Genomic DNA, 25592 nt, shown 5'->3' with positions numbered 1-25592 from the left:
TAAGTCATGAGGGGGAATGCCTCAAGAACGGGATTAGTGCCCTCATAAAAGAGACCCCAGAGAAGTCGCTTGCCCCTCCTAACATGTGAGGACACAATGAAATGACCAGAAAAGTATCACTCTAATCAGACACCAAACCTGGCATTATCTTGATCTTGGACTTCCCAGCCTCCAGACCATGAGAAATAGATTTTTGTTGTTTATAAGCTACCCAGTCTATGTTTTTTTTTTTGTTATTGCAGCCTGAGTGGACCAAGACAGTGGGGAAGGCTTGGTGTCCTAAATTCAATAGGGATATACTTACAGCCCAAAAGTTTGCGACAAAATCAAGCAGTTCCTTCACTGGCCAGAGTCCTCTCCTTGGCCGGGCCTCCCACCCTCCCCAAATCCGCGTGCGTGTGGGTCACCGAGAACCTTCCCTGGCACATGGAAGAGCCGCTCTTCACTCCTTCTACAGGCTTTCCCTCTTGGAGCCTGCAAAATTCTAGTTGTGAAATGAGACTCGAAGAGGAGGCAGAAGGAGGAAGCCAATGTTAACTTATGTTTACAACCTTCAGCACAGCCGAGACTTATCCCATTATGTCTTTGGAAGGAAAGACGGAGGAAAGAGACAGCAAAGGGAGTGGGAGAGGGAGAAGAAGGAGGAGCAAAGGTGGAGAAACCCTGTGTAGCGGTGGTTGTAAGTGCCACCCAGTCGCAGGTAGGCACAGCCTCTGGTCTAGGGACACTGCTTCCACCCCCATCTTCTTCTTCTTCTTTTGGTTTTATGGGAGTAGTTTTCAGCCTCAGCATAGATCCACCACTTGACAGCCATGCTCAGGGAAACAGTACCTGCGGTCAAGGACGGGGACTCTTAGAGTATATGTGCTGGGTGTGCATGGACACCACGTTGTACAGATAAATGAAAGAAAAAGGGAATGATTTTTTTTTAAGCAACAAAAATCCCAATAGAAATATTAAACTTAGAAGGTGAAATCTTTTTTGTGTTAGTTTTTCTTAAATATACAGTCCTTTGGAGTTGAAAGATGTGTATTTTATATATTGCCACTTAATTGGATAAAAAACAGTTAAATCAATTATTCTTAGATGTCTTAGGTGAATGATTTGATGAAATGATAGAAAATGTGTAGTTCCTTATTTTTTAAATTTCTGAAACATTTAATTGAAGTATATGTGGTCTACAGTGTTTTGTTAATTTCTGCTATACAGCAGAGCGACTCCGTTAGAAATATATATATATATTCTTATTTTCATTGGATGGGAAATGGTTAAATTTCACAATCAAAGCTTGAGTTCCATTTCCGAGGAGGTGATCTGAAGCTTCCAGGCAGTGAAGGGGGTGTCCACGCTCCCCCCACTGGAGGACAGAGCTTACTCTGGACATGTGACTTGCACTGGGGTTGATTTAGAGAGAGGTTTGGTGCACCGAGGAAGGGGTTTAGCTCTGAGCCTCCTCCTGTTTGTGCAGCCTGCAGGGATTAACTCCTGGTTGGGTCTGAGCCAGGGAGATAAATGACACAGGCCTGTGTGCTCACATTCAGAGAGAGCTCTTGCCAAAATGGGACAAGGCGGGATTGTGGTCAAGAGAGTTCAGGACATCTTAATATAGCAGGATGATCCCATCTGTTCTCTGGGCTTTATGGGGAGCGCTGAACTGAGCCTCCAGGGACTGGAGCACATCCCCACAGTATAATATGCAAGTGACAGAAGACTAGGGAAGTCAAGCCACTTGGGAACAATGGTGGGTGGGTCCTTCCTTTTTTTTTTAAACACAGATTCTTTTTTTCAACGATCTTATGAATACAAGGGAAATAAATCCACAAAAGGGTGGGGAGAAAGTGCTACATTTTATTAAAGTGGTTTTCCAACTTCAGATCCTGAGTTTTCCAAAGCAGGAAGAGTTTAGATTGAAGGTCGGGAAGATCTCCCGAATTGCACATGTCCTTCACAGTATTGCTCAACGAGAGAGAGCTGACTTCAGGGAACACACCTGCGTAAAGCCTTTTACCAGGAAAGCCAGGACAACACCTTTCAACTACTTTGCATCCCTGTGTAATCCTGGTGTTAACTGGTCAGCCTTATAAAGCCAGGTCAGTTGGTAGAGGGACATTCGCCTTGCGCAGGGGTTGGGTTCTAAAGGTAACACTTAAGGCAAAAAGTAAGCACATTTAGGGAGTTCCCTGGCAGTCCAGTGGTTAGGACTTGGTGCTTTCACTGCCGTAGCTCGGGTTCAATCCCTGGTCGGGGAACTAAGATCCCGCGAGACACGCGGGAAAAAAAATTAAGCACATTTAAAATTGCCCTTGAAAATCTCTTAAGCTGCCCATGAAATAAAATAGATAATGTTATAAAGTTATATATATGTGTGTGTGTGTGTGTGTGTATATATATATACTGCCTGATTTGAGTATATATAAATGTACAATGCACAACATTTAATGGAAAATGCATGCAGAATATGATTTTCCCATATTTTTGGTGCATGACTGAAAACTCACCTAGTTGAATGTATGGAACTTACCCGTAGCACCTGGTACCCAGCTCAGCCACCCTCTGCTATCTCCCACACAGACCGGCTGTTTTCATCCTGCCTGTGCTCGCCCAGTATCCAGCCCCTCCTGGCCCCAGTTCATAGTTCTGCAACCCCTCAGGACAGACACTTGGGCACTGTTGTCACTCTCCAGCCAAGCGGGGATAGAGGTGGGCATGTCACAGAGGACAAAGCAATACGCTCTGTCCAGGAGTCAGCGATGCATTTCTGGGCACCAGGCGGCCACGTGCAATTATGTGGGGTAGATCTTGTCCCTCTGCAGGCCCTCCACCCACACCAGGGAAAGCAGTGACAACATTATAGTCTTTGTTTTAAGTGAGTTTTTAAAGGTTTTTATTGGTGGAAGGTAGATGACAAAAAGAATCACATATTTAAAATGGTATAGGTGTGAAACTGGCAGGGCTGGGTTTACGAAAAGGCAGACAAACCTGTCTCAAAATACTCAACTGTCAAAATGGCCACTGTCACACTAGAGGCCGAGGCCACTTTCCTTAATGTCCCTGGATCCCAACACCTGTAATTCAGAACAAACCCAGGGCTTCCCTGGTGGCACAGTGATTAAGAAACCACCTGCCAATGCAGAGGACACAGGTTTGAGCCCTGGTCCGGGAAGATCCCACAACTAAGCCCGTGTGCCATAACTACTGAGCCCACGTGCCACAACTGCTGAAGCCCTCGTGCCTAGAGCCTGTGCTCCGCAACAAGAGACGCCACTTCAATGAGAAGCCCATGCGCCGCAACAAAGAGTAGCCCCCGCTCACCACAACTAGAGAAAGCCCGCGCACAGCAATGAAGGCCCAACGCAGCCAAAAATAAATAAATTAATTTTTTTAAAAAAAGAACAAACCCAACAGGGAACTATATTCAATGCCTTGTAATAAGCTATAACAGAAAAGAATCAGAAAAAAAAGAATATAGGTAGATACATGTACATGTGTAACCAAATCACTGTGCTGTACACCTGAAACTAACACAATATATGAAAGCAACTATACTTCAATAAATTTAAAAAGAAAAGAAAAAGTGCATAGGAGTTTCACCCATGTTATTTCCTGATATTTTAAAAAATAAATTTATTTTATTTATTTATTTTTGGCTGTGTTGGGTCTTCGTTGCTGCGCGCGGGCTTTCTCTAGTTGCGGCGAGCGGGGGCTACTCTTCGTTGCGGTGCGCGGGCTTCTCATTGTGGTGGCTTCTCTTGTTGCGGAGCACGGGCTCTAGGTGCACGGGCTTCAGTAGTTGTGGCATGCAGGCTTTGTTGCTCCATGGCATGTGGGATCTTCCCGGACCAGGGCTCGAACCCATGTCCCCTGCATTGGAAGGCAGATTCTTAACCACTGCACCACTAGGGAAACTCTATTTCCTGATATTTAAACAAAACAGATCTACTTTCATAACCCTTAAAACTAACTCCCTGTTAAAACCTGGGATGGTAACAGGGCCTTTCTGGTATTGTCTGTAAAGTCAAAAACATGGCTGACACTTCCTATCTTTTCTTTTTCATTTTGGTCAAAGCGGTCACCATCCAACTCACATATTTATAACGTGGCCCCGTGATAAGGAGAAACTGCTCACTTATCTCTGGGTCCGATGACAGAAAGAGTATCAGAAAAAAGGCACTGCAATCCCTCAACCACAAGGCAATGCAGAGGAAAATTGCACTTTAATCTGTGGTGGAACCGGTTCTGTCTTCCGTTAAACCTGCAGCCCCGCTTTATTACAGAGTTGAGCCGGTTATGTATGGCGGCTCACTGGGAAAGTGCATTTTATGATCTTGTCAGAAGAAATGGTTTCACTGGGATCATTTTAAGCCAATGATTTTATACCTACCTCTTCCTTAATATCTAGGACATTAACTTATTAACCATTCTAGAGTCAAAGCAAATGCATTTTAAATACCTAAAACAAATGCCAGGAAACTATGGGGATTGGAGAATAGATTTTCCATCGGCATTTAGTGCTTTCCGTATCGGGGGGGTCAATCTCAGCAGATTTAGTAGCCAGGGACTCCATCCTTTCCTACTTCTCACGTGGAGACTTCATTTTGTTCCCCAGAAGGGAGAGTGAGCATGTGGGATGCAAGTCAGGCTGATTATTGCAAAACCAGGCTCATGTGTATTGGGTGAGGTCCTGGCACCCAGCCTGTGTGACGCCATTGAAGCCCTGTCCCCTCCACGCAGCTCTGCTGGCCAGTGCTGGGCGGGGCACAGCAGCCTGGTAGGAAGCCATGTGAAAGAGGGGTTTCTGAGAGAGAGAGAGAGAGAGAGAGAGAGAGAGAGAGTGTGTGTGTGTGTGTGTGTGTGTGTGTGTGTAAAGGCAGTTGTGGATCCCCAGTAATCCTTTTATTGTGCCAGGCGATCCTTTCCAGCCTTCTTGGCAATGTCTAGTCCTGGTGACACTTAGGGACACTTCATCCTTCATTTGCTTCCGTAGACCCTGCCCTTCCGGGGGTCCTGCTGCTTCTCTGGCCACTCCATCTTTGTCATATTTCCCAGTTTCTCCTTCTCTGCCCATCGTTTTAAGGTTTTGTTCCTTTTGGGATTCTGTCCCCAGCTACCTTTTCTTGTCATGCTACGTGGCTGGCATACTAGGTAGAATGATGGCCCCAAAGATAGCCACGCCCTGGTCCCCAGAATCTATGAATATGTGATGTTACAAAGGGCTTTGCAGACATGATTGAGGTTAAGGATCTTGAGGAAGGAGAGTGTCCTGGATTATAAAGAGGGGCCCAATCTAATCATAAGCGCCTTTGAAAGCAGAGGACTCTCTCGGCTGGAAGCAGAGGAGAGAGGAGGCAGAAGGGGAGGTGGAGAAACCTGAGGCAGGAAATGACCTGACGTGGGACTGCTGGCTTTGAGGCTGGAAGGAGGGGGTCATGAGCTGGGGAAGCTGAGCCCCACTCCTGGCTGGATCTCTGTCCTCCGCCTCGTGAATTCCTGCCCCTCACGACCACCTTCTGTCGGGCAACTCCACTTGGATATCTTAAACACGGATCCAGCTCTACCTGTTGGAAAGTGAACTTCATTTTCTGTCCTCCCCAATCTTTTTTTCTGGTGTTGTCCATTGCCAGTTGGCCAAACCAGAGCCCTGGCATCAGGCTGGTCCTTTTCTCTGGGTTTACGATTCGTGTAGTCTCACCTCTGCCAGGTCTTTGCTGTACTGTCACCGTCTCAAGGAGGTCTCCCCTGACCACCCTATTTACGATGGCAGCCCTCGCCTGATACACGTGTGGTCCCTTTTCCCTTATCAGCAGCTGCTGTATCATACTTACTTCTTTGCTTCTCTCCCCACTTGGAACGTAAGCTCCTCGTCTGTTCTATTTTATTCGTTCTATTTAAACAATAACCCAATAGTTCCCAAATAGTGGGCACTGCTTTAAGCATTTTTACAAATACCCACTTATTTCACGCTCCGTTTTCACTGTGGTGTTTCTAGCTTTGATGGTAGTGCCTAGCACCGAGTGCCTGCTTGGTGTGCGGTAGCTGAGTGAATGAATGAATGAATGGATTCATCCGAACACTAGTCCTGTCAATTCTGTTTTCTTAATATCTTTGATATCAGCCCGCCTTTGTCCATCCCACAAGCACTTTCTGGTTCCCAGCCTCTTGCATCTCAGCAGCACTATTCCATTGGTCCTCTTACATCGAATCCCACCCACCTACAATCCACTCTGTACATTGCAGGCAATGTAATGGGCCAGGAGCCCGGGCCCACGATGCTTCTTGGTAGACGCTCAAGCGGCCTTTCTTGACGTGCTTTCTCCATCTTCATTTCTCACCCTCCCCTCCTTCCTTACACCTCGGTCTTCAGTGGCCCCAACATCCAGTTTCCCAACTATGCCCTTTCTCTGCTTACTTCCAAGCCTTGGCCTCTGGCTCCTTGCCCAGCTCACTCCTTGCTACCCGCCCTGCTCCCTACCCATCCCTCCTATTTCTACTTGGCTACGCCCCTCCCTGTGACACCTCCATGGTCTCCATCCGTCTCCATCACGTGAAGTGCTTGCCTTTCGCTCACCAGCTAGTCTGTCCCGGCCTCTCCCCATGTGCTGTAAAGACCCCTTTACCTGTGCGACCCTCTTGCTAGTTCACCACGTTCTTGAGGCACTGGGCTGGAGAGCGGGGTCTCCTTCAGCACCTAGCACACCAGCTGGCACCTAGCAGGGGCTCACTAGGTACCCGCGAGCCTGTGAATTGGCTTCTTGAGGCTGCATGAGCCCAGGCCAGGCGCCCTCGCCAGCCAAAGGGCCACTCGCTCAGCTGGGATTGACTTGCAGGCGCAATTCTAGGTGTAAATGCATTTTCACCGTTCTGCCTTAGGACCCAGTTTTTGAAAATTAGATTTTGAATGTCCCATCCGCCTCACTCGCATCGTTTGCTTCTAGACGGCGCATAATTTAAAATGAAAGGCATAGAAAATTGGACTCATTTCGTTTACTCTACTTGAAACCCATGTTAGGCTATTTTTAAATTCTCATGGATCTTGTGCTCTTCAGGGTGTGCGTGGGAGGGAGGCCCTCAAAAGCTGTTAGAGGTGTTGTTGCACTTTGTTTTAGTACCTTTCATTTTCACACTTAGCTTTGCCCCAAATACAAAGACTGAAAAGCAGAGTCAGTCTCAACGTTTGCTGCATTACATTCTCAACTGTGACAAGGGGCCGTGGCGGGCTTGCACCCTGAGTCCTGGAAGGAGTTTTGACCTTCTGTCTTCTGCTTCCCAGTCAACACGCTCCCGTTTCCACTGTGCCCACTGCAGACAGCGGGTGGGAGCAGATGAAGAGGAGAGCATTAGCAGGGGGCCTGTGGCCCTGGTTTACAAACGCTACTCTCTTAGGCATCCTTGTGAACAGGTTGGTGGTTGGGGGGCCCTTCTTCACCCACAGTCCTGAATCCCTGCTCTCGGGTTAGGAGTTGGTACCAAACCTTCCGATTTCACGTAGATTTCTAGCTGCGGCCGCTCTGCACACCTGGGGTGTGAGTTAGAGATTCCTTGCAGCCGGGCGGTGCTGTGTGTTGACCCTCAAGTCCAGTGTGTAAGGCACCAGTGTCTCCTAACGCCCGGCACACAGCCGGCTTTCCAGCTTTCCCCAGGGATGCCGAACGCCCGGGGCCTGTGCTCATAACCAGGATGTTTCCCCACGTGCCCTTCTCGGCTTTACAGGGCAAGAGTGGGACTCAGCGGCAAGGCCAGGAACATGAAATCAGACACACTTTGTAATAGAGTGAATACATAATCTAACTAACAAACACACAGCGGACTTCCCTGGTGGCGCAGTGGTTAAGAATCCGCCTGCCAGTGCAGCAGGGGACACGGGTTCGAGCCCTCGTCTGGGAAGATCCTACATGCCACGGAGCAAGTAAGCCCATGTGCCACAGCTGCTGAGCCTGCGCTCTAGAGCCCGCGTGCTGCAACTACTGAGCCCGCGTGCCGCAACTACTGAAGCCTGGCTGCCTAGAGCCCGTGCTCTGCAACAAGGGAAGCCATGACAACGAGAAGCCCGCGCACCGCGACGAAGAGTAGCCCCTTCGTGCAGCAACTAGAGAAAAGCCCGTGCGCAACAAGCAAGACCCAACACAGCCAAAAACACCAAAACCCAAAAACAAACACATAGCGGGAACCCACTGTGGGGTGCTGTCCTCCTGAACTTGAATTCTAATGGGAGGGACAGAAAATTGAAAATGGAAAACAACATGTGAATGAACCCATAAATAAAATAATTACAGGAGAGAAGCTCTAAGGCCTACAGAGGCAACAGTCTGGGATCAGAAGGAAAAGAACCCGGGTGGCAGATAGCCAATGGCTGTAGGGGGAGCGCCTCTAAGGCAGTGACATTTAGGCTGAGGCTTAAAGGAAAAGAAAACCACCCCTGCAGGGGGTGCAGGGCAGGAGCACGCCAGGCGAGGATGAGGAAAGAGCCCGGTGTGCTGGTGAGGCCAGACGTGGGTGGAGGGGGTGAGTGCACACGATGCGGATAGAGCGCTATCCGGAGGGTTTGCAGGTGCCGCGGAGGGTTTGTGTTTTGTTGCAAGGGCAAAGAGAAGCCAACGCAACGTGTTAAGCCGCTTTTTGTGGGCTCTCTCTCCAGTGAGAAGGGCCCGTGTGAAGAGGGGGAGCTGGGGCCCAGTGCAGTGGCCTGGAGGAGGGAGAATGCGTGGTCTCCATCTGAGTTCTGCACTCAGCCTCCTCTGCCTTCCAGCTCTACTGCGTGGACGTGGAAAATGCAGTAGCCAGATGTGCCAAACCTTGGTTCAGGGCACCATGCTGGGGCCACAGAGGCACAGCCAGGGTGGGCATTCCCAGCCCCCAACTCACTAGCCCTGTGCTGAGCCCCCTCCACTGTCTCTGTGCCAGGTGCTGCCCCAGGAAGGTGCCGGCTGGGCGTCTCTTAACACACGTTCTTGCCCAGGCTCTGGGAGATCGAGGATTGCATTCCCTGTCGGCTGTCCTGATAAGGCTGAAATCCAGCTCTTTCACAATGTTGTGTTTGTAGCAGATAAAGCCTATCTCTTTCTTTCCCCTTGTCCGTTACAGAATTAACTGCAAATGTTGGTGAGAGCAGGCTTATCACTAATACATGCGGGGCTGGGGCAGAGACACGGCACGGGGCGCAGATACTGTAGATCTAGATGTTTAAGTTGTGAGTCAGTCTAGTGAATGGCTAAATACAGCGTGTTCTGTTGTCTTAACTTGAGGTTTAAAAGGTAGGTTTTATTATTATTCAGGTATGGTGAGGCCAGCAGATCAGGAGACCACTGCTATTGAGAAGACAGTTTGTTACTCACAGCTCCCAAGAGAAGGGGGCACACCATGTCACGGGAGGGCCACAGGGGGAAGCACCAGGGTCTGTTGGGAGGCAGAGGGAGGGGGAGATGTGGACAATAGCCTTTACTGTGGTCTCCCTGAGAAGGGATGGGCAGGGTCAGTCAGACTGGCTGGTTCGAATCATTTCAGGGTTCTGGGGCATCGGGGCTGTTCCTAGCTGTCTGGTACCTGGCCCTGGGTGATTAGGGCAGGGGGAGAGTGGCCTGGAGAGTGACAGAAGAGATAGTTGGGCGTGTCTGGTTTGCATATAAGAGGCTCGCTCTCAGGTGAGTTGTTTTCTGTCTCTAGGAACTGGCCAGCCCTGGGAGGGGCAGTCCCTCCAGGGTCAGCAAGGCTCAGGTGTCAAAGCATCTTAAAATGCAGAAAATAAAAAAATATGATTAATACACTTGACAGATATAACTCTGACGGCTAGGAGACCAGGTGGGGGTTTGGAATTCTCGGATCCCTTGAATCCCGTGCTGGAAAGCAGAGGGGAGGGAGAGTTGGCCACAGCCCCCAGCACCCCCGTCTTTGCCCACCTCTGTCATCTGCCCCCATGAGCTCCTCGCATACAAGCGTGTGGACAGTCCAGCTTGCGTGTCCTAGCTCTGGCCACTCCCCTGTGGTGAGGCTCGCCTGCACTGCCCTGACCTCCCTCCCGGAAGGAGAGGCGGCCTCCTCCAGACGCTGGGCATGTTGTGGGAACATGCAGGTGGCGCTCTTGCATGCGTCGTAACACAGTCTTGGATTCAAGAGTTTGGGAGGATGAGTTGCTTCAGGCAGAAGTAAGAGGCTTCATACGGGCTGTTTTCCTGTGAGATTTCATATTGCCTCGTCCTTTCTCACCTGGCATGTGTTTGTCCTGATGAAGCAGGTATGCAAAGATTCATATTTTTTCTCTGTTAATTTTTAAAACCTATTTGTTTTGTCGCCTATGCATCGTCTGAGTGTGGAAGGAGAGGACAGGCACGTGGGTTTGGCCTCTGACAAAACTTGGCCTGTAAGCAAGAGGTGCCCAGCCACGTGTGGCCCCATTGTGTGGCCATGTGGGAGTGATGCACGGTCCTGGACGTGGGCACCCTGTGCACGTGTGTTCGGGGTGGAATCTCAGAGCCAACTGAAAACCCACTTCTGCAAAAGGCTTGAGAAAATAAGGCAATAAAAAAACTGTAGGTAGAGTCTTTCCAAAGCACATGTAGAAGATTTATCAGAATAATCATTACCTTTCACTGCATCTTGGAGTTTAAAGTCACAGGTGCCTGGTCTTCTTGGGTGTCTTACTGATATGCCTGAGTCCACCTGCCCTCACGGGGAGAGGCTGGGAGGCTGGGAGCTGGACCCTGGGGCTGAGTTAGCTGTGCTCATGCCTGGGGCTAAGTGACATGCACTGATTGGATGGGCACACTCGGCGCTCGGAGCCTCACGTGGAACCAGATTCCAAGTTTTCCACCTCAGGTGTAGTGCTGGCCCCTGTCTGGCCCTTATCTAGGAAAAAAAAAAGCCAGTTCACTTTTGGACTTTGTCCCAGCCTGTAAGAGGTTGGGAACATCTGTGTAGTCCATGTGTAAATGGATTTCATCTGGATTTGCCCTGTTTGGGTGCCCAGCAGGTCAATACCTGCAGCAGGGATGGGCAGGATGCCGACGGTCTGTGATGCTGGTGGCCTTGTGAATGGCTTAGTGCCAAAGACGGGAGTTTGGGAATCTTCCCTCTTTATTTTATCCCTATCACACACCCCCTCTCCTCTTCCACATGCGTTGCTTTGTTTGTACTAGAGACTGAAGTATAGCCCTGTATTCACATCCTTCTCAGCTCCAGGGAGCCCAAGCGGCCCCTCTCTCCTTTTCAGGCTGGGTTGCATTCGTGTGTCCTCCACTCTCCGGTAATTCACTGCTTGATGACCTCAGTTACTCGGCATCCTGAGGATCTGTTCTGATTTCTGTTCATCAAGCTGTCGATTCCTTGAGAACATACACGTGTCTTCCTCCCTGTGGCTTCCGTCAAGGCTGGCGCAGCCCTGGCCCCTGGGACCTGGTGCCTGAGGCGCTGGGCACCTTCTCTGGGCCCATGATCGTGCCGGCCGCTAAGGGTTCAAAGGACATAACGTCCATGATTCCGGCAGAGAGAATAGCCGTGCCCGAAATGAGCCTGAAGGCTATAGGAAGGTGGGAAATGTGTGTAGGAGTCCAGAAAGGGAGAGAACACGTGGGAAGCAGGGAGCGTCTCGGTGGGCAGAAAGGTAGAAACATGTGAGGAGGATATTCCAGGAACAGTAGGAGGGTCTGTATTGGCCCAGGTCACCCTCCTGGAGGTGGAGGGGGCCTCAGGAGCTGTCAGGACTCCCTCCCCTTTGTCCCTCCTCTGCTGACCTCTGAGTGTCACCTTCATCCTCCCGCTGCGACCGAAGCCTGGCTGCGGTGGCTGCAGCCCTCATTCTGGGCCCTGGAACGGGAAGGGCCTCTTCACTCAGTGCAGCGTTGGAAACTCCGGGACAGGGAGCTTGACTGTTCCCATCCGTGTGCCCTCAGTAGCGGGCAGACTGCTGAGAAGCAGGTGAGGGCTAGGACCTGCTAGCAGGGGGCTGGGTTGAGGATGATGGGCCCCCAGAGGGAAGGGTGTCGGGCAGGGAGCCCCTGTGCCGGAGGAGGGGGACGTGGGTGTGATTCACGTAAGCGGAGAGGTTGATGTTAAAATCTTCCCCTCTCCCTCCCCGGCGCCACCCTGCCACAACCTGCCAGGCGCAAGTTATGTCCCAAGACGGTGCAGCAGGGCATCTTCAACCTGGGATACACGGTATTGTCGGGGATCTGACCAGCTTAACACGGGCCAGTCCTTGCCCTGGAGCACAATCTGAGTTTCCCCACCCACGCTCCGGATCTCTCTTCCAAGGGCAATAGCTCAGACAGACCATCAGACTAGGATGGTTTTGTGTCAAACAGAGAGATTCCAGTTTCAGGCCTTTAATGGATGTAAAGCCTCTGCTTTAGAGGCAAAAGTAAATTCTTTCCTTCTGCGAAATGTGGGTTTCCTTCAGTGAAATTCCTAAGTTATGTTCCCTAACAATTGGGCAGCAGTATTGCGCATTTGAAAACACAAAGACTCTGGAATAAAACCGAATGAACCTTCATTTTTTATTTACTCCTGGAATGAACTTCCTTCAGCCTGTCTCCTTATCCTCAAAAGGGACTTAGGGAGTTACCATGAGAATTCGAGATAATTCTCATAATAACGTACACAACTGAAAGCATCACACCGGCAGCCAGTGTGAGCTCACTCTCCTTAGCTTTAGAAGATCCAGGTCGGGGCGAGGGATAAATTGGGAGTTTGGGATTGGCCTATACACACAACTATATGTAAAATAGATAATCAACAAGGACCTACCATAGAGCACAGGGAACTCTACTCAGTATTCTGTAATAACCTAAATGGGAAAAGAATCTGAGAAAGTATAACTGAAATCACTTTGCTGTGCACCTGAAACTAACACAACATCACAAATCAACCATACTCCAATATAAAATAAAAATTAAAAAAGACCAAGTGTGGATTTGGGCTTAAACTATTTTTAATACTAGTTGTTTAAGAAAATAGTGTTCCACTTTAAAAATAAAGTCCCCAGTTCTATTCCTTGTCTGCCTTTTGAAAAGGACGAAGAGAAGTAAATCACGTGGGCATGGGTGAGGTGTGCGTGTCTTTGAGGGAAGGGAGGAGAAGGAATCACAGAACGTGAGTGTATAGTCTCAAATGGACACTCCCAGGCAAAACTAGTAAATAGACATTTTAAGCAACTTACAACATATTGTAAACGGGTCTCCAGGTCACAGCTCTTTCAAGGCTACGTGCTAGGAAGCAAGAAAGCAGACCGAAGGCCTGCCGTCAGCAGGGAAAGCTGGGAAGTCAGTGGGAGCGCGTGGCTGGTGAGGGTGTGTGAGTGAGGGGAGCTGCGGAGGGAGGCTGCGCGGAACTGACAGCGTTAGCTTTTTTCCGCCTAGCTTTCCATACCGTGTGCCCTTGGTTTTCTTTTTATCATTGAATGGTGCTGATTTATAGGCTGTGTGCTTCAAGGGCACGGGGAGATTGCATGTAGAGGCAGGTTTGAACAGGGAAAGTGAGAATTACTGTATCAGATGATACCCAATTAACTGGTGATAAGCACAGCAGGTCAAATTGGAAGTGGGGCTATATCTGTTACGTAGAGCAAGTGCTCACTATCTAGTTAATGTTTTTAAACCTCGGGGAGCTTCCTTCCTCACTCTCCTCCCTTTCCTCCCGCCCCCGATCTCTTCCCATCTAAGCAGGCATGGTTTCTACTGACATGAGTGTCCGGGCTAAGTCCCTGAGATGCACTCTGGGTTCAAGGGCGACAGGGCAGGGCTTCTCGCGGGGCAGCTGCGGCCAGACACCGTCACACAGCACAGAACGGTAGGAAGCAATAGCATAAACATCAACACAGCCAAGAATAATTGCTTTTACTTTCTTCACGGACAACTGAATCATGTTAGGATATGCTCCACTTCTGAAAAGGCTTTCCCACTCTCTGCCTTTGAAGTTACCGTAGCGGGACAGCCCCACTCACCTTGCCCAGAGGAGAAAATCTGGACGAATTGTGAATCTCTACTTCCACTTCCGAGAGTCGCCGTGACAGTGGTGATGGAGGCTTAGAGCCCGTGCCTTGGGACATTTGGACCTGCCCATCTCCTATAGCCCACCTCATCTTCCCTTGGTGTGGGATCATGCGCTACAGCGAGTAATCTACGTGTAAGCTTAGGGAAAAATGATTCAGAAATTATTGGGAAGGTAGAATGCTATGGCGTTAAATGGCTGATATTCTAAAACGCAAATCTTATTTTATGTGCCATTGATGTTTTGGATTACGCGCGCCTCTTCCGGCTTCAGCCAGCGTGGAAAATCCTTTAAGATCTCTGCTCAGTCACTTCCGCTGGGACTCATGCTTTATCCCCTCAAGCTGGGCTGAATCTCCTTCCGCGATGCTCCCAGAGTGACCGCTGCTTTACGTTTCTAGCATCGGACCAAACTCATTGCTTTTATTAGCTACCTATTTGTGTGACTGTCACCAAACCTGGTTTTCTCCAGGCGAAGGGCAGCATCACGTTCATGTCTGAAGCCGCAGGACCGAATGCAGAGCCTAGCACGTGGTGGGCATTTCAGAAACATTAGATAGATGTAAGAATGAGAGTCAGATACAACCCTAAAGAGACGCCTGCTCTTCGTTAGTGTTTATTAGCTCTGTAGGACCCATATCTGATAATTCCTCTTCTCTCTGCAAATCTCTTACCAACATCAGAGAGAACTGACAACACCACACAGAATGATGTCCTGCCGATGAGAAGTGAGTCCGTTGCTAATCTAGTGATGGTGTGTTCATTTGGTTCCAACCCCAGCGGATGTGCAGGGACAAGTCTAAAGCCCAGGAAGGATTATATCCTGTTTAATTCAGGATCTCTCTCGAGAGTTCTATGTAAATGACCACTACACACAGTGATGGCAGAAAAATGCTGTAAACAACTCTATAGAGGCAAACAAACATCTTGTAAAACCACATGAATTTGACATCTTATTATTGGGAGGAACGACCCAACCTGAATGTAAGCCTGGGAAAATTAGTAATTATTTTCTCATTGCAAACTACTTTGAAATCACCTTGACCTATACAATATATATATAGATACACACGTATACGTATATGTATACACGTATATATGTGATATATGATACAAATATATTACACAATGGTAATGTATCTTATGCTGATATGTCAGCAGATAGATGATATAAATATATTACACAGTGGTAATGTATCTTATGCTGATATGTCAGCAGATAGATGATATAAATATATTACACAGTGGTAATGTATCTTATGCTGCTATGTTAGCGGTATTCTTCCCCACAGTTTACATGCTATTAGGTTTCCATTTGTTGGTGGCTGTTTTGTAATGGCCAGTGCTCCTTGTAACTCTGACTTTTTACAGCAGTCTTTGGCCTCTCCTGAATTGATTCTCTTTGAACACCTGCTTCATTTTGCTGGCGGCTGAAATCTCACATGTGTTTGTTCAGTGTGCATTTCCTCACTCCTGTTATTTAAAATTGAGGTTGTGTTCTCTAACAGTGGGGGCCCTGGGACTGTCCCTCACTAGCTGTGTGAGCTATAATGATCCTCACTGCCCCTTTGTTTTTCTAACTGCAAAATGGGGATGATAATAACTGCTTCATAGGTACTATTATTGTGTGGCATTTAGAGCAGATGTTTTGAACAGTACCTGACGCGTAGGAAGTGCTCAATCAAATGTTAACTAGATTGATGTCATTAACTTGATATCAAGTATTTCTGCATATTGGGTTTCCAGTGTGACAGTCAAGATCACTTTGGTAGCAGCAAGGGTTCAGGCTGGTATTTCCATCTTCAGTGTAAGATTTGAGTTGTGTAGCACCTCCTGTAACAGATCCTGCCAGACTTCAAGGTCACACAATTTTGTTCCATCCCACCTACTAAGACAATCCAACTGCAAGTCCATTTTTTCCATGTTGTTGGCCTACCTGGCTCTTCATTAGTGCCGCTTTACTACTTCATCTCCTTGTGTGGTTTAATTACCCAGGTAAACAGAAGTCCTTCCGTTAACTCAAGCGGAAGAATAATACTTCAGATGTTCAAACGTTTCTCAGAATTCTAAAATTTCTCCTTGGTCTTTCACGTCTTCCTTCTGGAAGATTTCACTAATGGGTGTTCATCTTGTCTAAATCTGCCTTTGAAATCTGCTGCCTTATTTTCATAAAACGAGGTCAGACCTCACTTGGTACTTAGGTTATCTTAGAAAAACGTCAATAAAATGGCTAACGTTAGACAAAATTTGTGATTGATGCTAAACTGATGAGGTCCCTTCAGCTTCCATTTTCAAATTTGAGATCCTACTGTACCGATCTCATGACGCTGCCTTGTTAATTGAGGCGGGGCTGAAGTTCTTTGGAATCACTGCTTCATTCCATCTGAAGGCAAGGCTGCCTGGGTGTCACTCATTCCCTGTACTATTATCATGACAAATACTGCTGTCCTTTTATTATGCAAACAAAGGAGCTCACGCAATGAAACCTAGTTAGACCTGCTTCTACTTAACATTCTTCTACCTTCCTAGTTTATCCTGAAAAGGCTATTGCTGGGTAGCTTGGTAATTTTTTTTTTTCATTAGACTCAGGGATATTTTTGGATCATCACTTATGATGAAGACTTACGGAAAATGTTGCTGTGCACTCCCAGGAGAAATCAATGTTAGCATCTGGCCCTACAGCGCTCTCTGGGCTCCTTGAGGCCGTATCTCTATTATACTTAAATAGTGCCTAGCGTAGTGTCTCGCATGAAGTGGGACCCAGGTTCCATTCCTGTAACGTTGATTTGTGTCTGTGCCATGCACTCCCATAAATGTTTTCGCAGTTTTGCTGTGTTTAATGATCAATCAGTTCTTGTTTAATTGGATTCATAAAACTATATGAGGTCCACTCTGATATTTTGGCCCGATTCTGGATATCAGATTCTCTTAGCATGTGGGGAGGAGGGGGAGTGTTCCTGCCTTTTCCGCATCAAGATGCCCGGTGACCCCTGGTCTCCTTTTCCCTTTAGTACTCAGCTTCCCTCGGTACCATCCTTGGTTCTTGGAATCTTGCCTCACCACCACTGCCATTCCCTGGGTCCCTGCTCTAAGATGCTGGAGAAAGGAGGGAAGAGGAGGGCTGGTGATAAGGGAAGAAAGGATGAGCTCTGTTCTCAGTCAGTGTCTCCTCTGTGGGCGTATCTCTTAGGAAGTTGCATAGCTCTTAGGAAGTTAAAAACCTAAACTCCCTGTCTATGGTCTGGGTCTCTCTGGAAGGTTATGAGTCAACCCAGGAATATGTGAGCAAAGACTGGCCTGGGAGATGAGTCAGGATCCAGCGAAGGCAATCAACACAGCATCCTCTGCAGATGGCAGCCTCCAGGCCAGTGGGCAAGATGTTCCTTGTGGGTCTAGCAGGTTACTAACTGGAGCGTCAAGTGCTTAGATGACTCAAGTACTTGGTGTCCGATTTCTTAACAAAATCATTCATAGAGTGTACCTCTGGATTATTTTAAACACGAGAATATGGCTGTCTTGTCCTCAAGGGAGGTGCTGTGAATTTTTGTCCCTTGCATGAAAAGTGCTATCACAATATAATCATAGTTCTATGGGATCACCAAGGGCTTCTTAAGTTACTCTCACTCCCTGCGTGATGACATCTCGTCTCCTTGCTTCAGTCGCCAGGGTCTTCTGAGTGTCCGTCTGCAGTCCAGAGCTTCTCTAGACTCATATATCCAACTCTATACTTGCCAGTCCTGCTGGATGTCTAATAAACCTAAATTTATCGTATCCAAAATTGGACTCTTTTTAAAAGTTTTTCGATTGCTTTTATTTTCTCCAGCTTTATTGAGGTATAATTGACAAATAGCGTTGTGAGATAAAGTGTACAACGTGATCGTGATGTCTGATACACATGGTGAAAGAGTTTCCCCTCATCAGGTTAATTAACACATCCATCACTTCACGTATTTATCTTTTTTTTTTTTTTTTGGCGGGGGGGACATTAGAGTTCTACTTGCTTAGCAAATTTCAATCCAAAATTAAAGTCCTGCTTGTCTCCCCAAACGGGTTTCGCCGCCATCTTCCCTTCTCGGTTGATGGCGACTCTGTTTTTATTTCAGGGCAAAAACCTTGTGGTCATTCTCGACGTGGCTCCTTTTCACACATGCAAATGCAATCTGTCAGGAACTCCTGTTGTTTCTGTTGTTTAACGTATACCTAAAATCTGCCTCATATCGCCGCCTCTGCTGACGCCCTGGTCTCTGCCCCCATCACCTCACCTCCTCCTACAGTCTGGTCTCAACACAGCAGCCACGAGCCCGTTGCTTGCCATTCTTGTGCAGTGCTTTCCCATTTCACTCAGGACACCCCAAATCCCGAGATGGCTTTCCAGTTACTACAGCTGTAGAACTACTAACCCCCACGACTTAATGACGCACAACCGTTTATTATGTGCACACATTCTGTGAGTCAGGGGGTTCGACAGAGAGCAGCAGGGATGGCTTGTCTCCCTTCCATGATGTCCGGGTCCCTCAGACTGAGAGGCCCAAATCATCTGAAAGCTCGCTCACTCACACGTCTGCACACACACACACACACACACACACACACACTCACTCTGCATATCTGAGCACGCCCCTAGCACTGGGTCTTACCTTGTACCTTTTTCAGGATTTTATATGTGAAGAAATTTTTATGTAGATGTTTTTCCTTTTTTTTTTCCAAAACACTTTATACTTTTAAAAAAGCAATTCCTGGTGGCGTGTGCTCCCAACACTGCCTCCCACCTGTCCCCAGCCGCGTGCTGCGCTTCTGGGTCCACAGCCCCGCCCGGGGTCTAGTGGAGACCCAGCAGCAGCCATGGCAGGGTTGACTCTGCTGGGAGCGGCAGGGAGCCAGCCACCCTCTTCCTACCCTACCTCCCAGTAACCACTCCCTGCCCGGGGGCACCCACTCCCTGGGACTCTGGACGGAGGGAGCTGTCCCCAGGACCCCACCTCCTTCTCTGAGGGGATGCAGGGCATGGATCTGCAGGACCTTCCCCCTGCAGCTGGCGTTTCTCTCCTGTTCTGTGAGCCTGCTTAACTGAATAAAATGTTGCGGCCAAAAAAAAAAAAAAAATGCGGGCTGTAGGCTGAGCCCTTTGCCCCAGCGGCCGGGAGCCAGAACAGCTCCACACAGCCTCTCGTGTGGCTTGGGCTTCCCCACGGCATGGCGGCTGGGTTCCCGGGAGGAGGAGCCAGGCAGGAGCTGGATCCTAGCCTCAGAAGTTAAACAGCATCCTTCCTGCCACGCGCAGCTGGGGGAACAGTCCTAGCCTGTTCAGATTCAAGGGGAGAGAAGTAGGTTTCCCTGTTTGATGGACAGTGGCCAAGTTCTGGAAGAGCGTATGGGGCCAGCACTATTACTGTGGCCGTGTTTGGAAATAGAGTCTGCTGCAGTGGCCTGCGTGATTGGACCTGAGCTGTTTCTCTGCCCTCGTCGCTTCTCCCCGGGGAACGTTCTACTCTGGCCACATGTTGGTGAGACACTCAGGCAGACTGCTGCCCTGGCTGGCCGGTCTGCGTCTCTGCCCTTCCCGGCGTGCTGCTTACATGCTCTCCCCGCCGTCTCCATGCTTTTACTCAATGTCACCTTCTCAACGAAGCCTACCTGAGCACTGTGCAGCCCCACTCTGATCCCCTTCTCTTGATGTATGTTTCCTCTTTGTTACCTGCCCCTCCAGAACGAAGCACTACGTAGGCAGGAATCTTTATTGATCCTGCTTATTGGTTTATACCCAGGGCTTAGAACAGTGTGTGCCACATAAATGCATGTAGGATGTGAAACAGAGCATGTCTGGTTGGGATATTCTGAGTTTGCAGTACTTATTCCAGGTGAACCAGTGAGATCTCTGCTCTGAAGGACCACATCCCCGTGACTAAATCCCCATGCTGGCACACGACCTGACTCATAGTAGGAGCTGACAACACGTACTTAACTGATTTATTTGGAGAAGAAACTTAGCACACCTTAACTTGTAGCTTAGGCAAGCACAGATCAATAAGAGGTCAACTTCAACCGTTCCTTTCACTGTACGTATCTCTGTTTTAACTATCATCAACGAATTAACCAGAACTTTTGTTGTCATTTCCATCTAAATATTTGGTTTCTTTTCTTTTCTTTTTTTTAACAAAGAGAAAAGTACTGGCTTTATTCAAGTATTCTGTCAGCATTTGTTGAGAAACTAGTACAGACGGATGCTCTTCAAAGTACTGGAGGCACAGCATTGAGTAAGACCGGCAGCACCCCAGTTCTTACGGAGCTTACCTTGTAGTGGGGATAAATAGACAATAAGAAGCATAGAAACAGACAAAAAAGAAACAGGTAGTGGTAAATGTTTCGATGAAAACAAAACAGAGTGGTCTGAGAGTGTGGATTAAGAGTAGCTTAATTATTCTTGAAAATTAATCATAATGCCTTATTAAATAACTTCACGTGACTCCAACTGAAGCAGAATAATCAGTTTAATCATAGCCTTTTAATAATAGTCTTACTGATTCATTGATAAGGTGTGTTTTCCCCCATGGGAAAGGTCATCAGTTTGGCTTTTGTATTCTTAGAGCAGTATTTCCCAAAAGGGGATCAATGAAGTACTGTAGTTCCTGGGAATATTTGGTTTCTTGATGAGGAATTTCAAGGTACTTTTTCCAGTTTCCAGTACAGCCCCTGTCCCTCACCCCACGCATACATGTTGACCAAGGTGGGGTCCTGAGTGTCCCCCAGGCAGACACTCAGGGCTGAGAGCCAGGAAGCATGCTTTCCATGTACCCCAACTTCTGGGTGTTCACGAGCCCTTCAGCACAAATTACCTTTGAGAATGAAGGTTGGAATAAAAAGAATGGTAAATATCACAATGGCCGTAATACCGGTGAGGACAGAAAGGGAACAACATCGATAGGTTACCGCCACCATCCTCCAGAGGCATCTCTGCCGGCCGCTCTTCTGGGGCTGGAAGTCACACCTCGTTCGGGGATCACCTGCAGACCAAGACACTTTCACCCCTCACAGGAGGAGGAAACAGAGGGTGTCAGAGCTTGTCCCAAAGGTACCAGATCTCTTCTACATTAGCAAAGTGCCTCTTTGACCCATTGGGCCATAAGAGTCATCTATTCCTTCAGTGTTCGGTGGTTATGAGGCACTGAGTTTACCTCTAGCGGAAGCTGATCTCACAGCTTTGGGAGCTGAGTAGTTGATGTCAGCTCACTGGCTGCATCCGCTTCCTGTTTGTTTTTCAACGGGAGGGTCTGTAATCCTCAGCTAGCATTGGTGAGGTTCTCTGGTTAAACCACAGGATGGGGTGTTCTTCTCTCTCTCACTCTTTCCCAAACTCCCAAGCCTTTGGCTACCAGGTGGGAAAGGTGAGGGGCACAGAGCACAACGGGATCCACGCCAGACACCGGTTAAGCTGCCTTTGAAAACACGTAGTGAAAGGCATCATACCCTCGCTCCCCGGCTCCGACTCCGGCAGTGCCTGGAGGCCTCAGACCCCTTCCGACGCATCCCTCCAGGCAAGCCGTCCAATGGATTCGAGTGTTTTCCAAACATAGGATGTTATCCTTACTAGCGGCTCAACTGTGATCCTTCGGGTTTGGGCTTTTAGTTGAGCAGTTCTGGGTTTTGTTCCATCTCTGACTCCAGTTGCATCAATTTTGGATTTTTGTTTTGCAGAAACCAGTGTGAAGGTGAATACTATGAAGTACATGGAAATGCTTGAGGATAAACTGCACAGGTAGGGATGGTAACTTCATTACAGACTCCATGGCACGTCTGGATTCTTGATTATATCAGAATTTGGTGAAAGCAAAGAAAAAGGCTAGCCAATTTCTACAATAAATTAACAAAGAAAAACACAAAAAAGGAGTCCTTTGAATCCTGTAACAGAAGAAGCAGGTGCCGTACAGACATCTCCCAGAGCTTTTCTCTTTTTATAAAAAGTAAGTAGATTAAGATGTTGAAAAGCGTCTGGGGAGATCACAAGATTGTTTTCATGTTTCCTAAGAGGAAGAAGAATCTTCCTTGGTATGTTAAATTCAGAATTCATGCCTTGGTCTGTCTTTCTCTTCTTTGAAATGTCTGAAGTGGATGTCGTGGGTTTTGACCCAGCTTATCTACGTTTTAGCACAATATAAGAATGCACATCTTAGATTCTGTTTTGAATCCTGAATCAAAACAAGGGTGAAAAATCCTTGTGCCTTTTTTTTTAAACCCAATTAGGAATTCAGGTTTGAGAAACATTAGGGATGCTGCATCGTGTCAAGGTGTTTCGGTTTTTGTGGACGTGTACTCGTGAAAATAAATCCCAGCCACCAGGATCTGTTCCTAATTAAGGAAAGTAGGAAAATGTACTATGTGCTTTGCTCCCTGGGACGCGTTTAGCTCTATGGAAAATGCTTTGCTACTGCTTTGGAAATTGTTAAATAACTCTTTAAACAGGCTATGCCTTAAACCTTTGTCTGCCAGGGTAACGCCATCGGCTAAAATACCGCTTCTCCCTTAAGAGATATTAAGGGGAGCTGCCTAGCTGAGCTCTGCTCTACAGGGCAGGTGAGGTGCTGCAGGGTTGATTCTAATGCTTGGAAAGCAAGTTCTTCCAACCACTGACTGGTATTGCCCTGAGCCCTGTGCCCTAGATGTGGGGAGGAACCTCAACGAAGGTGGCCTGGAGCAGGTATGGGGTGAGAGGGCTTGCAGGTAAGAGGCATCCTCTAAGGAAATGTCTCTCCTCCTTAGAAAGTAGGGCGCTCAGCTGGGTCAGGGGCACTGCCCGGAGGCTGGTGTCCTCCTCTACCGCGTGTTCTGCCGGGGCAGGTTTCTGCACATCCCTCTTGATCTTAACTCTGCTTACCGTGTTTTAGCCGTAAGCATCCCACACGCCCTGCGTTCTGTTAGGTGAGTGGGTGGCAGGTTGGAGCTGTGAGACGTGGGTATAGGTAGAGAAGTGCCCCTTTAAATAGCAGCTCTATCACTTATCAGCTACCTAACCTCAGGTAAGCGTTCACCTTGATCTGTGAAACAGAAGGGTGGGTACCTACCTTCCAGGTGTGTGCCTTTTATTATCCACTGTATATAGAGCACCCTCATAGTCAGCTGTCAGCAAACCTTCATCCCCTTCACCTCCTGCTGCTTCTGATCTTTGCTGTCCTGATCGTCAGAGCTGGCTGAACAGTCATGCCCAGAACTCATCCTTTCCCCTCCAAGCCAGGCCCCTGTGCTGTGTATGCAGTCCAGGGAACGCCACCCCCCCCCCCCCACCTGTTGAGGCCCTCCCATCTGGTGCCTGTGTGGAACCAGGACTCAGGTTCACTGCGCTTTCCCTCATCTCCCCCTTGGAGTCAGTCTGTAGTCCTGCCACTTAGGCCCCTGCAAGCATCCTCCAGCCCACCTGCGTTCACCACGCTAGGGCGGGTCTGTCTTCTCTCACTGAATGACCGTGAGGGCTGCTTTCTCCATTTTTCTCCGTACAGTGTTGCCCTTTCCATTCCATTCTCCAGGTGATCTCCAGTGAGCATCTTAAAGTGCAAATCTGGTCGTTGTGCATCCCCATCCCCTGAAGGATAAAGCCTAAATGTCCCACTGCAGCTCATGCGTTCTTCCACGTGGCCTCTGTGGGTCCTTCGGAATCAACCATCACCACCCGTCACTGCCCTGCTCCAGTCCTACTGATTCTCGTATGTTTCTCAATGCCACTGTGGCTTTTTTCGAGAGAGAAACTCATTTAGAAGGGAAAATGGTCAAGGGATTATTGTTCTGGGAAGTATTAGGTTGAACCGTGTGAAATTACTGATATCAGACCATTTCGACCTAGAAAGATGGCACTCGTTTACGGTGCAACCCAATATTTAGCGATCTGGAGTAATCTTCAGGAGGTCCGATGCTACGGCCTGAGACGGGCCAGTGTCCTTCCCCACGGCGCGCTGGCCCGTGCATGGATGTGCGGGCTTTCACCTCTCCCTTGCCATGTGCCCTTGGGGGCCTCTCCCAGCTCAGCCCTGACCAGCCCTCCATGTGTCTAAGCCTCGTGCATCCTTTAAGTTTTAGACGTCTCCTCTTTGAAGCCTTCCGTGACTCCCCAGGACTGAGTCATGTGCTTGCACTGAATTATTCTTCTTGCTTTCAAAGTGCTTCACGTCGGGTGTGGAAGATTATGTCTGTCTTGTTCAGGATGTATCCTCAGTGATTTGATAGGTCTGAACAGGGTAGGTGACAAACAATATTTGCTGAATGAATGATTGAATAGATGACTGAATGAATGCAGCCAATCGGTAGACAGCCCGGTCTCATTTCCATCACCTCTCCAGCCAACGTGGTTGCGTGACCCATGTACGTTCGTTACTTGGGATCCGTCAACAGTCTCCGGGGACCAGGATGGTGGCTGGCCCATCCTCCAGGCTACTTCCTGAGGGCTCTTTCCATTGCTGTTTCAAGCTGTGAGGAGGTCTGGCCCAGATTTGTTTGAACTGCTGTGCTGAAACCACCCAAATAGAGAGGAGATAAGGCAGCAGGCTCTGTAACCCCTGGGCCGTGGGTAGCAGGGCAGACAGAGGCTGGGAACTGCTGCGCCCTGAGGTGCGCGCAGGGGGGTTATTGCTGCCTTGGAGCGGGAGGCCAGCCTGGAGGCGGCGGAAGTGTGGTGAGTGTCGGGCTCTCCTTCCTGGGACAGAACTGCCCTCCCCAGCAGGCCTGAGGCGTGACGGTGGCACGATGCTGCCTCAGTCATGTTTCTTTTCAAGAGGATCAACATCTTAAAACACAAAACCAGTTTTTAGCCCTTGGTGGTTGGCATCGTGGTAGCTGCTCAATTAATATTGCGAGATGTTGACGAAAGCAAGGTGATAGGTGCCGATGAAGATCTTTGTTATTTATTTGCGCTGTCTGGAGCATCTCTGGGCCTTACGGGGGTTTGGAAGGAGAGTTGCTGAGAATTGACTAGAATGCTTATTTCCCATTAGAAAGTTGTTGAGGACACACTTGATCATCAGTGCCACGGCGAGCTTTAGATCTGGCCAGTCATGATTTTGGAGACCAATCTAAATGACAACAATATCTTTGTTGAGACCTGGAGACTCAAGTACTGAGACAAACTGGGGTGGGTTCAGTGTCTCCCTCTCTATCAAAAAAGTCAAATGAATTAGAAATTAGGAAGTAACTGATGCTATCAGCAGCTCAGAAGGATCTCCTGCACAGTACGGAACAAAAAAGTGGGCAGATATTAAATAGGGGCTTCTAGTATATAGTAAACAAAGATTTGCCTTTTAATAATCTGAGTTATATAAAAAAGGAAATTTCCCTCTGAGTTTGAATGTTCATCGAAACGTTAAGAAGGTTTTTATAAAACCTGATTTTTAAAACCATGATTTCATTTGCTATCAAACAATGTTAAGGCTGCCAAATATTTGATGTACTTAAAAGTATCTCAATTATGTTATTTTATGTACTCAGTGTATCTATTCAGTCAAGTATAATTGTAAATAGATCAATAGTAAAATCGTTATTTGTAAATTACACCCATAAACTCTTTATTTCTTACACAGGAGAATAAATATAGACATATATACACCTATGCGTGTATACATCCACTTCCACATGTATAAACAC

General features: G+C 48.1%; 1 protein-coding gene across 1 annotated transcript in view; it reads left to right on the top strand.

Moving 5' to 3' along the window:
• DISC1 (DISC1 scaffold protein) overlaps positions 1 to 25592 on the top strand; it is a gene marked incomplete at both ends in the record, with an annotated part of 349074 nt that overhangs the window by 257255 nt on the left and 66227 nt on the right. The window contains one exon of the mRNA XM_082854973.1: positions 21666 to 21726. Within this exon, the coding sequence (XP_082711099.1) occupies positions 21666 to 21726 (61 nt within the window). The remainder of the gene's footprint in view (positions 1 to 21665; positions 21727 to 25592) is intronic.

The sequence above is a fragment of the Leucopleurus acutus genome (genome assembly GCF_964270905.1).
Source record: "Leucopleurus acutus genome assembly, chromosome: 14".
Classification (NCBI taxonomy): domain Eukaryota; kingdom Metazoa; phylum Chordata; class Mammalia; order Artiodactyla; family Delphinidae; genus Leucopleurus; species Leucopleurus acutus.
Note: the sequence above shows the minus strand (reverse complement) of the source record. Positions and strands in the feature narration are given on the sequence as shown.